This window comes from Candoia aspera, chromosome 10 (assembly GCF_035149785.1).
Source record: "Candoia aspera isolate rCanAsp1 chromosome 10, rCanAsp1.hap2, whole genome shotgun sequence".
Classification (NCBI taxonomy): domain Eukaryota; kingdom Metazoa; phylum Chordata; class Lepidosauria; order Squamata; family Boidae; genus Candoia; species Candoia aspera.
In genome coordinates this window covers 16,491,902-16,503,968 of record NC_086162.1, presented here as the reverse complement: position 1 = coordinate 16,503,968, position 12,067 = coordinate 16,491,902, and the positions used below count along the sequence as shown (strand labels likewise).

Genomic DNA, 12,067 nt, shown 5'->3' with positions numbered 1-12,067 from the left:
TTGGATAATTCTTGTTCTGTTAAGGACTGCTCATAAAAAACTTTTGCTAAATCTGAAATGGTCAGAATCTTCTCTTCCTTAGACTTCTTAGTGATTCCAATTTAGAATGCCAAAAGGCAATTCATTTCTTGACCATTTCATTTGGCTTGCAGTCATAAAAATGATGGTAGTTTACCTTGCAAATGCAAAAGGTTCTACCTAGACTAAAAGCACTTCATAATCCTGAGATACAAAAGCAAAACACGGTATTTGACTTATATGGAAACTATTACTGATGAGCGTGTCAAATTACTGTGGGAGTGGCTTGGTTGGTCAACCAATTCTGCTGGGGGGGAGGTTTCACTTGAGACCAGTTGACCAAAAAAAAAAAAAGGGGGGGGGGACCTGGGACACTCAGCAGTAAACTACCTGCCATTTCTACAGCTGCAACATGTAAATAATGGCAATGCCCCTCAAATGCATGAATAATGTCAGAATAAAAGTAACCAGGGAAGTATAATGTCTGGGTAAATGAAAAAGAAGCTGCTAGGCAATGTGGTTCCACAGGCAGTGAGAGATATATTTTTGCATTCCTTTTCTTAGACACCTTTAGAACTCTTCTGAAGGTTGGTTCTCTGAGGGAGTGACAAACCCCATGTAACCTGGCTATGACCCAGCTAGGAACCGAGTCTGAGAGCTGTGGCTGCACTTGTACAGTTCCCCCTTCCCCGCCCAGCTTCTTGCTCCTGCCTCCCGGAACAGGCCCAGCTCGGCTCTTCAGATCAGGAGTGAAGGGGTTGGCTTCTTGCCTGGCCAAGCTTCTTTTGCGTATTTCTTTTTCTTCGGCTCGTTCACAACTTCGGGATTAAAGACGGCAGGGTTTGGCGCTGGGTTCATGGCAACAGTTGAGGGGGCGACCGGAGTCAAGTCCACATCTGGGGCAAGATTAGGATAGGGCATCGGCAGGCCGCCGATGAGCGCTGTGCCGTGGATGCTGTGGGACTGGGCGCCTGCCTCGTTGTGGGTGGGAGGCAGGCCACCGTACAGTCCTCCGCTGTAGGGAAAGTTCTGCATGCGTCGCGTCGCAGCCTCATCCACGGCCAGGGAGCCGGAATTGTCCATTCGCTTCTTCTGTTGAGCAACCAAAAACACTGAATTAAAACATGCCCAGCGCAAATACATTCAGCAGAACCTGCGTTTTTCACTTCAGAATACCAACGGCTCATTGATGACAGGATTAAAAAAAAGAAAGAATTGGATCATGAATTTCAGTTCCCCCCCTTTCCATTTTTATCATGCCATATCTAAGCCTGTTCTCTCACACAGTTGTATCCCAGCAGCTAGAACTTTACACAGAACTATGGTAACTCACAGCTGAGAATTTGGTTCTCCGTGAATCCATTCCCTCTTTAAAGTTAGCTAACCCTGTGGCCACTGAATTTCTATCCATTACTGAAGAAATACTTCCTAATTTGCATGTCACAGGAAGTTGTGAACAATGGAAATGAATCTTGATTAAAACTTCTTCCTGGTTATGCAGAAAGGGAAGGGAGAATGAGGGAACCTAATAGACGTTTCTGCTCAAGCTGATGAAGGTCGTTCATATCACTGAATCTTTGCTTAATGTTATGTAGTAACCAGGAAAAATGGTTACTATATAAAATGGAATTCAGAAGCTTCACTTTTTAGCTGGACTACTTTTATGTTATATTTGTTATTTTTCACTTCGTAGAACAGAAGATGGTTGTTGATAAATTTAATTCTTTTTTCTGTTCTACCAAAACCTAGTCTTATTTCTTTACACATTTCTGTCCTTGCCAAAAATTAAATCTAATCTAATTGGCAATACATTCCACAGGGGAAAATATAATTAGGATCCAAACGCAAGTCCTAATATTGATAGTGTATTTGTTCTGATTTAGCAGTAATAAGAACCAGAGTGTTCGGTCTATGCCCATCTATTTTAATAAACTAAACAAAAGAACCACATCAGCTACACATTCTTCAATTCAGTTACATACCTTCACTGGAACTACTGCAGTCTGTACCATGTTTCTGAAACGTCCAACAGAAGGGTCCACGTCCTCTGTAGGAGTACGAGAGATTGATATATAGCAGTTAGCAGAAAATGGAATCTCAAGAGTGTATTCAGCACTGAAGGAATTTAATACAAGCCTTTTTAAAAGAAAAGGTATTACCAATAATTATGTTCTTTAGGAAAGTATCTATACATTGATACATGCTTACTTGCCAGTAACAAAGCAGTCAACCTTATACAGGAACAATCTACAGATCCACAGGGATTGGTGATGTGATATCCTCCAGGTGTTTTGGACCACAACTGCAACTCTTGACCAGATAGCCAGAGGATGAGTTGTAATTCCGAACATCCAGAGGGCACTCAGTTGCTTACTCCTGGCCCACAGTACTCACCTGGGTTAATGATTTCATCGTCGTCACTGAACGTTACTCTTGAGTTCTTTCGTTTTCTTTTTGGTCTCTGGATATCCAAATTCCCTTCTTCTATTGTTAATGTGGAAATCCTCTTGTTATGGGCTGTATTAAACTCCGTCAGGTTCTAAGATGTCAAAGACAAAGATCGCCACTGCAGCACATACTTTTCAGACTGAAGGATTGACCATTTCGGGGGGTGGAAACTGTGCTGTAATTTCCTGCTCTGCTGTGGCAATGATCTTATGACATCACTGGAGCAGACAGAACCTAAATTTTCAGACCTGACTCCTCTGTGGAGGTTGCTAGGGGGAAAAAGGGGCATAAAACATCTTTTCAAAATGAAAAAGCCTGGCCAAAAGGGGAGAATGTTGGGGTTTAGGATACAGCAAAGCTTTAGGCATCCATTCTGTCTCTTAAAACCTGCCACCAAAACTTAATTCTGAAAATGTCAGTCCTGCTTTCTATGGGGACTGCACAGCATTTGAGCCTGGATAAACCCTAATCAAGAGGAACCTCCAACAGGGCTCAGAGCAAGCGTGAGCAGCTCTTGGTTTAGCCCAATGAAGAAGAGATCCCTGGCTAAACCAAGGAATAAGAATCTGGCTGGAAGAATTTGGTCATTCTTGCTTTACTTTTGCCTAGGGCAACAGCAGATCTGTCACACAGGAACCTCCCTCCCTACATTTAAGGACACGAGAGCTCTTCTCCGGTGCCAGTGCCAGTGCCACAGTTCAGGCCAAAAGGTCTCTGTTCCCTTCACAAGCTAGATATGCAACATGGCTACCACAATACAAGTAAACCACGCTGTACTCACATCTAACTCTGTTTCTTCCTCTGGCAGACCAAGCAACCCCTTGAGTTCATCGTCTTCGCTGGTCATTTTTTCATCTCCTTTCACCGCTGAGGGCAACGTCTGAGGCTTTTCTCTCAGAGTGTAGGCCCGCGTGGAAGCACCAAAGGAAACCGTGGAATCAATGGGAATTTGCTGTGGCTTATGGGGCTCCAAACGAATATGACCCAAAAACGTGCCATGTGCTATGCATTTTGGAATAAGGAGGAGGGGAAAAGCAACAAATACTAATCACATTACTTAAAGCACGATCCCTTTTCTTAATTTCAGTGTGCTCCCCCACCTTACACAGTGCACTGTACTGTCTAGTTACCTTAAAAACACTTGCCCCCCAGGCTTATCCCCACATGACTAGACACAGAAAGATCGTTCAGCTTCATGAGACACCTTCTGAGAGCTGTTTGGGCAAAAGCCGTGCCTAAGTATCAGCCTGCTTAACTGCAAAGCCACGTGTAGTTGTGCTCTCTAGCTCATGAAACAAAGCTGGAGACTTGCTGTTTTGGGACTGAAGACTCTCAAGGATATCTTGGTCTTGTGGCATCCAAACAGCCTCCACCTTCCCATTCAACCTCCAGATGTGAAGCTAATGAAAAGGGGTGAGGCCTAGTTTGCACAGTTGCAGCGGCATGATCCCTACCCACTCCAGCTGCAACTTGCGGGCAAGTGGGATCATGTAAAAGAGAAAAAGACACAATCATCTTGTCATAATGTTTAACTTGGTCACCAAACAAAAATGTATGAAGTCCTATTAAGAAGAAATGGAACTTTCTTGCAGTTTGGTCAGATTTTCTGAAATTGTTTTTGTCTGATTATATATTTCCACACAATTTCTTTATTAATAACTTTAGCATTTATTTGATAGGCTTATATCTAAACACATTACAAGATCTATTTTGGCCCACCACAGGTAGGGGAAAAATAGGTAGGCTTGGATCAGAAGAGTGACTGGCCCAAAGTCATCCAGGGAGCTTCTGTGGCTAAGTGGGGGGCTAGAACCTGGATCTCCCTGTTCCTAGGCCAACACATTGTTACACCACATTGGCTTTCATTACTTCATTACTGTTTTCCAGTTAATTTTTTTTTTGTATATACTATATCATGCTTGTGATTACTTCTAGTCACTTAACCATATTTTTTAATTATTTGGTTTGTAAAGCAAAACCAGCAATCTGTATCAATTCAGTACAACAAAGTCAGCAACGTACAGCCAGTCTCACTGTTCTGAAAGGGCTGGCTCTGGAAACCGAAGAGACACAAAAGCAGATCGATGATGGATTCTGTCAGAAGGTGTATCCAAAGCGCCACTGAAGTGAAGGGCCCACATATAAGTACAGAGTTCAAAATATAAATAGGCTGAAACTAATGAAGCTCCACTCATTCCTGCTGAAAAAAAGACTGCATATCTAAGAAGCTTTTGATATCCAGCAATAAAACAGCAGGAAAAGATCACATGACAGTTCACAGAAGTGTAGTGGTTCAAAAGCATCGCCACCTTTTCTATTTTTCGTTGCCATGGGAGGCTTATTAAAGTTGTAATTAAAAAAAGGAAATGACATGATGTTCCTTTAATTTTACCTTTTTTATACGTCAGCAGAACAGGTGGAAAAATCAGCTGGTGAAACCAAAACCCCATTCCTTCCGCATTTAGAACCCCACACCCATCAGGATGCCCCGGACGTTGTTTGTCAACTTACTGCTGTTGAGATCTATAAGAAAAACTCTCTTCAGATGTTTATGGTAGACCAAAGCAGCATGGACCCGAGAGCATGACTGGTGGTCGATGGTGAAGTCGCACAGGTCAGGGTTTCTCCCAAAGAGATAGTATTTCTTCTCATCAATGATCAGTTTCTGTGACAAGATATCAGAGACAAACGGGTGGATTGTTTTTTTTGGCTGTACTTTCTTAAGATCATGAGCATGGGTATAAAAACGAGGCGAACCTCATTATGCCAAGAGAAGAAAAAAAGGCAACTCAACTAAAAAGACGGGCAATTAAAAGAACCCAAAACTTCAAGTTAGTTCTTACTGTTAGGTGGGTTAGGTGCCTTCAGTATAACGAGGAATTCAGCTTAATAATAGTAATTCCTCCCCATATAAAAAACTGCACATTAGTTTTCTCTTTAATAAAACCATTTTCTGAGACAAAAATCTGTTACTTTGTAAAAGCCCATTCTATCATCTGAGGCCCCAATGGCAGCATGAAGTGATATAGACAATACATAACTCCCTTTAGAAAGAACAAGACTTGAACAAAAGGTGAAACCGATTCCAAACAAAAAACTAAACTCTATCCTTTCCATGAAGCGGTATTTAGAAGGAAAACATTCACATTAGGTAATAAAAGATTTAGAGATATAAAAGTAAAGTCACTAAAAGTGCAAAAGGAAAATGTGTATTTCCCCCTTCTTCCAACTATTATCAGGGTCCAGATTGAAAAGAAGTCATGTATTCCCTCTCTAATCCTATTTCTAATCTCTCCATCGGGTATAAACTTGGAAAGGAACAGCAAGCCTTAAGCAAATCTGAATATGGTGCCTATCCAATGTGCTAACCAACAGAATCCTCAGAGGTTTATATACAAGTATTTAGCACACATGTTATATTTCTTATTAGAATATTCTAGTCCCATATCTAAGAATCAGGATGGCCTTGACTAAATGTCACCGGCTCAAGAACACAATTTTCTCTGCCTCCTTGGCTCAAAATTGCCTAATTTCCTGCCAAATTCTTCTGGATAGGGCAAATATCTCTATTCCAACTTCTTAACATCTCCCAAATATTTTTTAAAAAAACAACGGATTGCACAGAACCAATACAGTATATTTTATTTATTTTATTTTCTATCCCGCATTTATTATTTTTATAAATAACTCAAGGGGGTGAACATACCTAATACTCCTTCCTCCTCCTATTTTCCCCACAACAACAACCCTATGAGGTGAGTTGGGCTGAGAGAGTGACTGGCCCAAGGTCTTCCAGGCAGCTTTCATGCCTAAGGCAGAACTAGAATTCACAGCCTCCTGGTTTTTAGCCCAGCACCTTAACCACTAGACCAAACTGTATGAATATTCCTTTCCTGCCTTCTTCCCTCCCGTTCATCAAATTATTTAGATATAGTGTGCTACATACTTTTTTAATATGTCAAGCCATTGACCTGGGGGTGCTCTCTCAGCTTAACCTACTTCAAAGGACTGTTGAGATAAAACTGGGTGAAGAGGAGAAGAATCAGAGATACTACCCTGAGCTTCTTAAAGGAAAGGGTGAGATAAAATAGAAAAAAACCTGTTGATACCTTGATATGATTCTATTATGCATCACTCTGAGAAGAAATAGTGTAACATTATGTTATATGTAATTAACGTTTACAATACATACTCGCAGGTAAGCCCATCTGCAGAAAAACTGACCCTTGAATTTTTAATCAAAATACAGTGAAAATGCGCTACCTGCAGATAAGCCAACCCTTGAAATTTTCATGTTTTAATTTTCACAATTGGCTTACCTGCAGGTGGCACATTTTTTATGGTATTTTGGTTAAAAATACGGTCAGCTGATCCACAAATCTATACAGGTACTTAAAAAAATATTACTGTACTGTATATACAGGTAGTCCTTGCTTAGCAACCACAATTGGGACCAGCAACTCCGCTGCTGAGCGACATGATAGCTAAGCGAAACATCACGTGACTATGATAGACTTACGTCACTTCCCACTTGGTTATTTAGCAAGTCACCATGGGTCATTAAGTGAGACATCACGTGACTGTGACTTGTGATTTTACTGCCGGCTTCTCTATTGACTCTGCTTGTTGGAAGCCGGTTGCAAAGTATGGAAGTGTCAATCATGTGACCGTGGGGTTGCTGCAACAGTCATAAATGCGAGGACTGGTTACAAAGTTACTTTTTCAGCACTGTCATAACTTTTAATGGTTGCTAAACAGGGCAGTCATTAAGCGAGGTCAACCTGTACTTGCAGATAAACCCATCTGTGAATAAGCTAAACCCAATTTTTGGGGTGTATTTTGGAACTTAAAATTCTTGGTTTATCTGCAACTATATATGGTAATTAATCAGTGTACAAAGTCATTAACACCACGTGACACTGCTTTTCAGTATGGGCACACTTTCTACCAGCTAAATGACAATGGTATCTGCAGAAAAAAAAATTAACATAGCTGAGCAGCTTCACAAACAAGTATAAACAAACTGGTATTCCACTGCTAGTCATAGCACTGTTTTCTGATTCACTGATGTTCCAGAGTTACATAAGTGATATAAAAAGAAATGGGAAAGCAGAAAATTTAATAACTATTTTGCTATTCTTAAAGGTGTCAACAACTGAAAACTCATTTGTGCCCCTGAGTTATAACCCGGTGTGATTCTCCACACATGGAGCTTAATCACTTCATGGCTTACTTTGATGTTGCACTTTTTTGACCCAGCCAATCACTAGTTATACCTTTGAACTCTAAATGAGAACTAAGGCACAGATGGCTTGGTTAGTATCAAGTGCTTAAGAAGCTTGTAGGAGCTAAATAACACAAATAATTTATAATTTCATGTTGATAACACACTATGCTTAAAAAGCATTCCATCCCACTTTTGGGATATTTGGAGAAACCAAACAGAGAGAGTAGTCAGAAAGTGCATGACTCATTTGCTTAGTCCTTATACTGCTCCCTTCTTTCTTTCTTGGCACAGTGCAATTAAACCAGGAATATTTCAATTAATTGTAGCTTTCAGTTGCATCCAAATACAGGTTGTCAAAGTAGTGACAACCAAGGTTTTCTGGTTTGAAAGGGATATTGCAGAAGAAAAAGAATAGCGTAACTATGAAGTATTGACCAAGACTTTTGCTTATCTGACCTTATTAAGCAGAGATGCGAATGCTGAAAATCCATAATCCAGCAAATAGATTTCCGCACAAGAATAATCATTCTGGATCCAAATAGTAATCCAAATTATTAAAACAATGAAAGACATGGGCTGGAAGATACACATTTCCACCTAACAGTGTAAAAGCACCATTATCTTTGGATACTTGGCTGCAAATGGCCACATGCAAGCCCAACAAAAAGAAATTCAGATGGCTTGCTAGAAATACTCAGGACATTCTGAAACCAAAGCAAGGACTATTAGATATTCAATCTTTTTCTTTTTATTGCCTGGGATGAGCTTTACAGCAATCCAGTACTGTATGTCACCTGGCTCATATTCAAATTTTCTGCATCTATTTTCATACCTCAATAAGTTTGTCTCCTTTGACTACATCCAAGTGCAACCCTGGTGGAGGCTTTCCTGCCCTAGGAAACAAAAAGAAAAACATTTTATTTAAGAATACTTAAAGCAGCCATTGGAATCTCTGAAGACATCAACAGATGTAAAACGACCGTGAGTTGTTTTGATACGGAGAACCTGAACTTGAGCACAAAAAGTCAATTATGCTCAGCACTGATCGTAATATTTAGTTTAACTAAGATTAACTGAGTATTCAAGGGTACGTTTCAGATATATAACAAATTTATGAAGCAACTGCCATAAGATGATTGCCTGAAAAGGGGATTGAACAAAATTAATTTGGGCCTACAGCTCATGAAATCTCCAGGTTCATTAGGAATATGATCTCAACTGTTTGGAAACAAAACTGGCATGTCCTACTTATGGATTTCCTGGAAGCGTCTGGATGGCCACTATGAGAAACAGCATGAATCAGAATTACTACTGTGCCCTTTTGGTGACAGCATCTGCTGGGAGAGGTTATTCATTTACTGAATTCCGCATAGAAGGAAACAAACGTGTTTACAAATGCAGTCTTATGTATTTCTAGGATTATATGCCTGATTTAGAGGCATTGGCTTGTTCTGGGAGACAAATGATAAAATTTGATAAATAAAATAAAATCTACATATCATGATGTCTCCTGTTCAGATCTTGCCTCTGCTACATGGGGAAACACTTAAATGACAGCTGCTACTATTAACATATGTTAAGCTTTCTGAACACTCAACATTTCAAATGTTTATTGCAGTTATTTCTGGGTGCACCATATAAAAATACACCAGCTCTGAGGTTGGCATCAGGGTCCCTGTTGTATTCTGTCATTAGTTAAGATCAAAACAATGGGTATGATACGAAGGATTGTTTGAGTACAGTATAGAACTTTTATCTTTGAAAAGCCAATCTCTCTGTCTAAAAGACCTTGGTGTATCTTGTATTATTAGAAGGTCCTTGAGTACATTTGTATTTTTTTTGACTGCACATTTTTGACAACTCTTTAATTGACAACTCTTTGACATTTTTGACAACTCTTTCACTTTCACATCTTTTCTGTCTTTATCTGTATGTGATGGAAAGACTAGCAAATACACAGTGGACATTAGGATGGAACTGTCCCAACACTTTCCCAAGCTAAACTATTTGAAAAGAATAAGCCTCCAGGTCCCAATTTTTTTTTAAATAATAGTATTTCAATCTCAGAACAGTGACACATTTGATAGCCTTATCTATCACTATTAAAATGCAAAACCTTGCTAGCCAGGTTGCAGTCCAGATAATCCTTCTACCTGGTGGCTACTTTGACCTGAGGAATACCACACTTCCATAGCGGTTGAGGAGTATTTTCTTGCCAATGGAAAAATTCTTTTTAAAAACGTTCAATCTAATTCTAAAATATTTTTTTCTAGCCACTATATGCTATTAACATACAGGTCTTTATTAATACAGAGGATTGGATTCAAATTTCGCCATATTAGTGAGTCCTATTGAGATAAAATGGTGTAATATAGCCACAACTAATTCAGTCCTCATGATTCCAACCATTCTGTTTGAAATATGAATGAATCTGGATCCAATCCAGTGTATCTATATATTACTAAAACTCTGTTTGCCTGTGTGTAACCTTTAACTGGATGAAACGGTGCATCGTAGGGCAACAATTTTTAAACCAGGTACCTCAAATGGGCTAACTTACAGAATGCGTTCAAAATCACTGTGCTATACAGTTCAATATGAATTACATGGGTTATTTTCAAGGCAGATGCATCTCTGAGCATCTCCCTGAATTTTTAAGAACTTTTCCAGTGAAGGCAGTACAATAGAAGCTCTGCCATTGTTGCAGGCATTGAGGAATCTGGTAAGGAAATACCTCTGAAACAGTGACCCAACAGGTCACGGGTTGTCTAGTGTCATACTAAAAAACACATACGGATACCAACACATATCTCCAAGTAATTGTTAAAAAATTTTGTACACTGAGCCTTTAGTCACTACTCTGCCCATTATTCAGACTCTTACAACTGAGACAAGATTTGTTTCTAGAGTAAAACAGCTTCTCCTGAAAAGTATCTCACAATATAAAGTGGTGTACAAATGAACGTTCCTGCTGCCTAAACCCTTTTCCCACCACAACCCCATTCTGTAACTTTATATGTAGGACTTCAGTAACATACCTAGGATGAAAGTAAATTTTGATTTCTCCCAGGCTCAGGGATTTTTAAAGTAAAAATTATGCCATTTGTCCATACGCAGCAGCCCACTCTTTCTCATCTCCCAAAGACCGCTCAGTAGCCACATAGCCTGCCCCTTATCCATCACATCGCGTGCTATACTGAACCACCCCTATTCAGAGGCACATCAATGAGAAGCAAGCCCTCTGCTCATGATCAGAGGCATCCTTTGCTTTGAGGTAAAGAACATGTGTTCTGCCTAAGCTAAAAACATTCTTTCCCTCCCCTCCAGCCCCAATTACTTCACATACGAAGCGCGACCCTGCAACGCTCAGAGGACCAGCCTTGAGGATTCCCCTCAGTCAGTCCTCCCTTCCAGGGGCTGCTACCCTCAGGCCCGCTCCCCTTTTTAGGATGCTGCTCCGCCTCCCAAGGAAAATGCAGTCCCCCTTGCACGGCAAGTCGCTTCCCCGCTGTCCAACGGCACACGCCCCCACCCTCACCAGGTCGGACAGTCAAAGAGTGGGAGGCTACCGCCGCCGCCACCGGCAGAGTTTGCGTTCGCTGCCATCTTGTGACTGCCCCCATTCAGCAGGGCGCAGGGCACGCCGGGAAGCTGGAAGACCTGGCTGGAGGGACGCGATCCCGGCATGCATCGCGCCGAGGCGGGCAGTGGGGATGAGCGGGAGAGAGAGGCAAGCTGCAGCGGACGGAATGTGCTCTAAGCTTCAGCGCGGGCGTGGCGTTCTGGGTGACGTCACAACGACGCTCCCGCAAAGAGCGGGAACCCGGCGCTCTCGGCGGGGAGGCCATTTTACTCGCGGAAGTCCAGCGGGAGGATTAGCTTCAGGCGGAGGCCCACCCGCCTTCACCTGCAATTCGCGACGCTTTGTTTTTTAAATGCTTCCTCCGAGCATCTTTTAAATCTGCGGCGCCTCATTATTACATTATGCCTTACGCGGGAAACGTGCGATGTCATAAAGAGTGAAAACGCACGTGCGCTCTCGTCTGTCAAAATAGCCCGCCCCTCTTTGGGGGACGACGAGCCTGCCTACGGCGCCCGCCGATTTGGAGGCGAAGCAGAGGAACGGACGCGATCTGCAGACCGCGCTCGTCCTTTCAGGAAATTGAGCGATTTGCGGGGCTTGAGCGAACGCTTCCGGGTTAATTTCAGAGAGGTTTATCCGTTAGCCGCGCGGTCTTACTCTCTAGGGTTGTGGTCACGCAAGCGCCTAGAACTCAGTAGCTGCATTCGCACAATGTGCGAGGGTTGGTTTCATCTTGGTTTGTGTTTTGTGACTAAACATGTTATGTGAGCGCAGCCACTATCCGATACTTG

General features: G+C 41.6%; 1 protein-coding gene and 1 non-coding gene across 3 annotated transcripts; both read right to left on the bottom strand.

The window, feature by feature from the left end:
• Positions 1-611: 611 nt before the first annotated feature.
• PPP1R8 (protein phosphatase 1 regulatory subunit 8) lies at positions 612-11,340 on the bottom strand. 2 transcript variants are annotated; one of them, XM_063311762.1, is made up of 7 exons: positions 11,232-11,340; positions 8,526-8,586; positions 4,978-5,131; positions 3,248-3,510; positions 2,413-2,557; positions 2,001-2,065; positions 612-1,110 (listed from the first exon to the last, which is right to left on the bottom strand). In XM_063311762.1, exons 1-7 carry the CDS (start codon positions 11,297-11,299, stop codon positions 757-759), a joined length of 1,110 nt encoding a protein of 369 aa, XP_063167832.1. In that variant the 5' UTR covers positions 11,300-11,340; the 3' UTR covers positions 612-756. The 2 variants fall into 2 exon arrangements, with proteins under 2 accessions (XP_063167832.1, XP_063167833.1); XM_063311763.1 differs by having other exon boundaries at positions 3,248-3,468; positions 11,232-11,339.
• LOC134503752 (small Cajal body-specific RNA 1) lies at positions 7,632-7,798 on the bottom strand. The gene has a single exon (XR_010068585.1). It is a non-coding gene; the product is annotated as a small Cajal body-specific RNA 1 (non-coding RNA).
• Positions 11,341-12,067: the final 727 nt, after the last annotated feature.

Coding starts and splice junctions, on each gene's coding strand:
- PPP1R8 (XM_063311762.1), bottom strand. CDS start 11,299: ATGGCAGCGAACGCAAACTCTGCCGGTGGCGGCGGCGGTAGCCTCCCA. Junction 2,066..2,412: donor CGATGAAATCATTAACCCAG/GTGAGTACTGTG, acceptor GTACTCCTACAG/AGGACGTGGACCCTTCTGTT. Junction 1,111..2,000: donor CTGCAGTAGTTCCAGTGAAG/GTATGTAACTGA, acceptor GTTGCTCAACAG/AAGAAGCGAATGGACAATTC.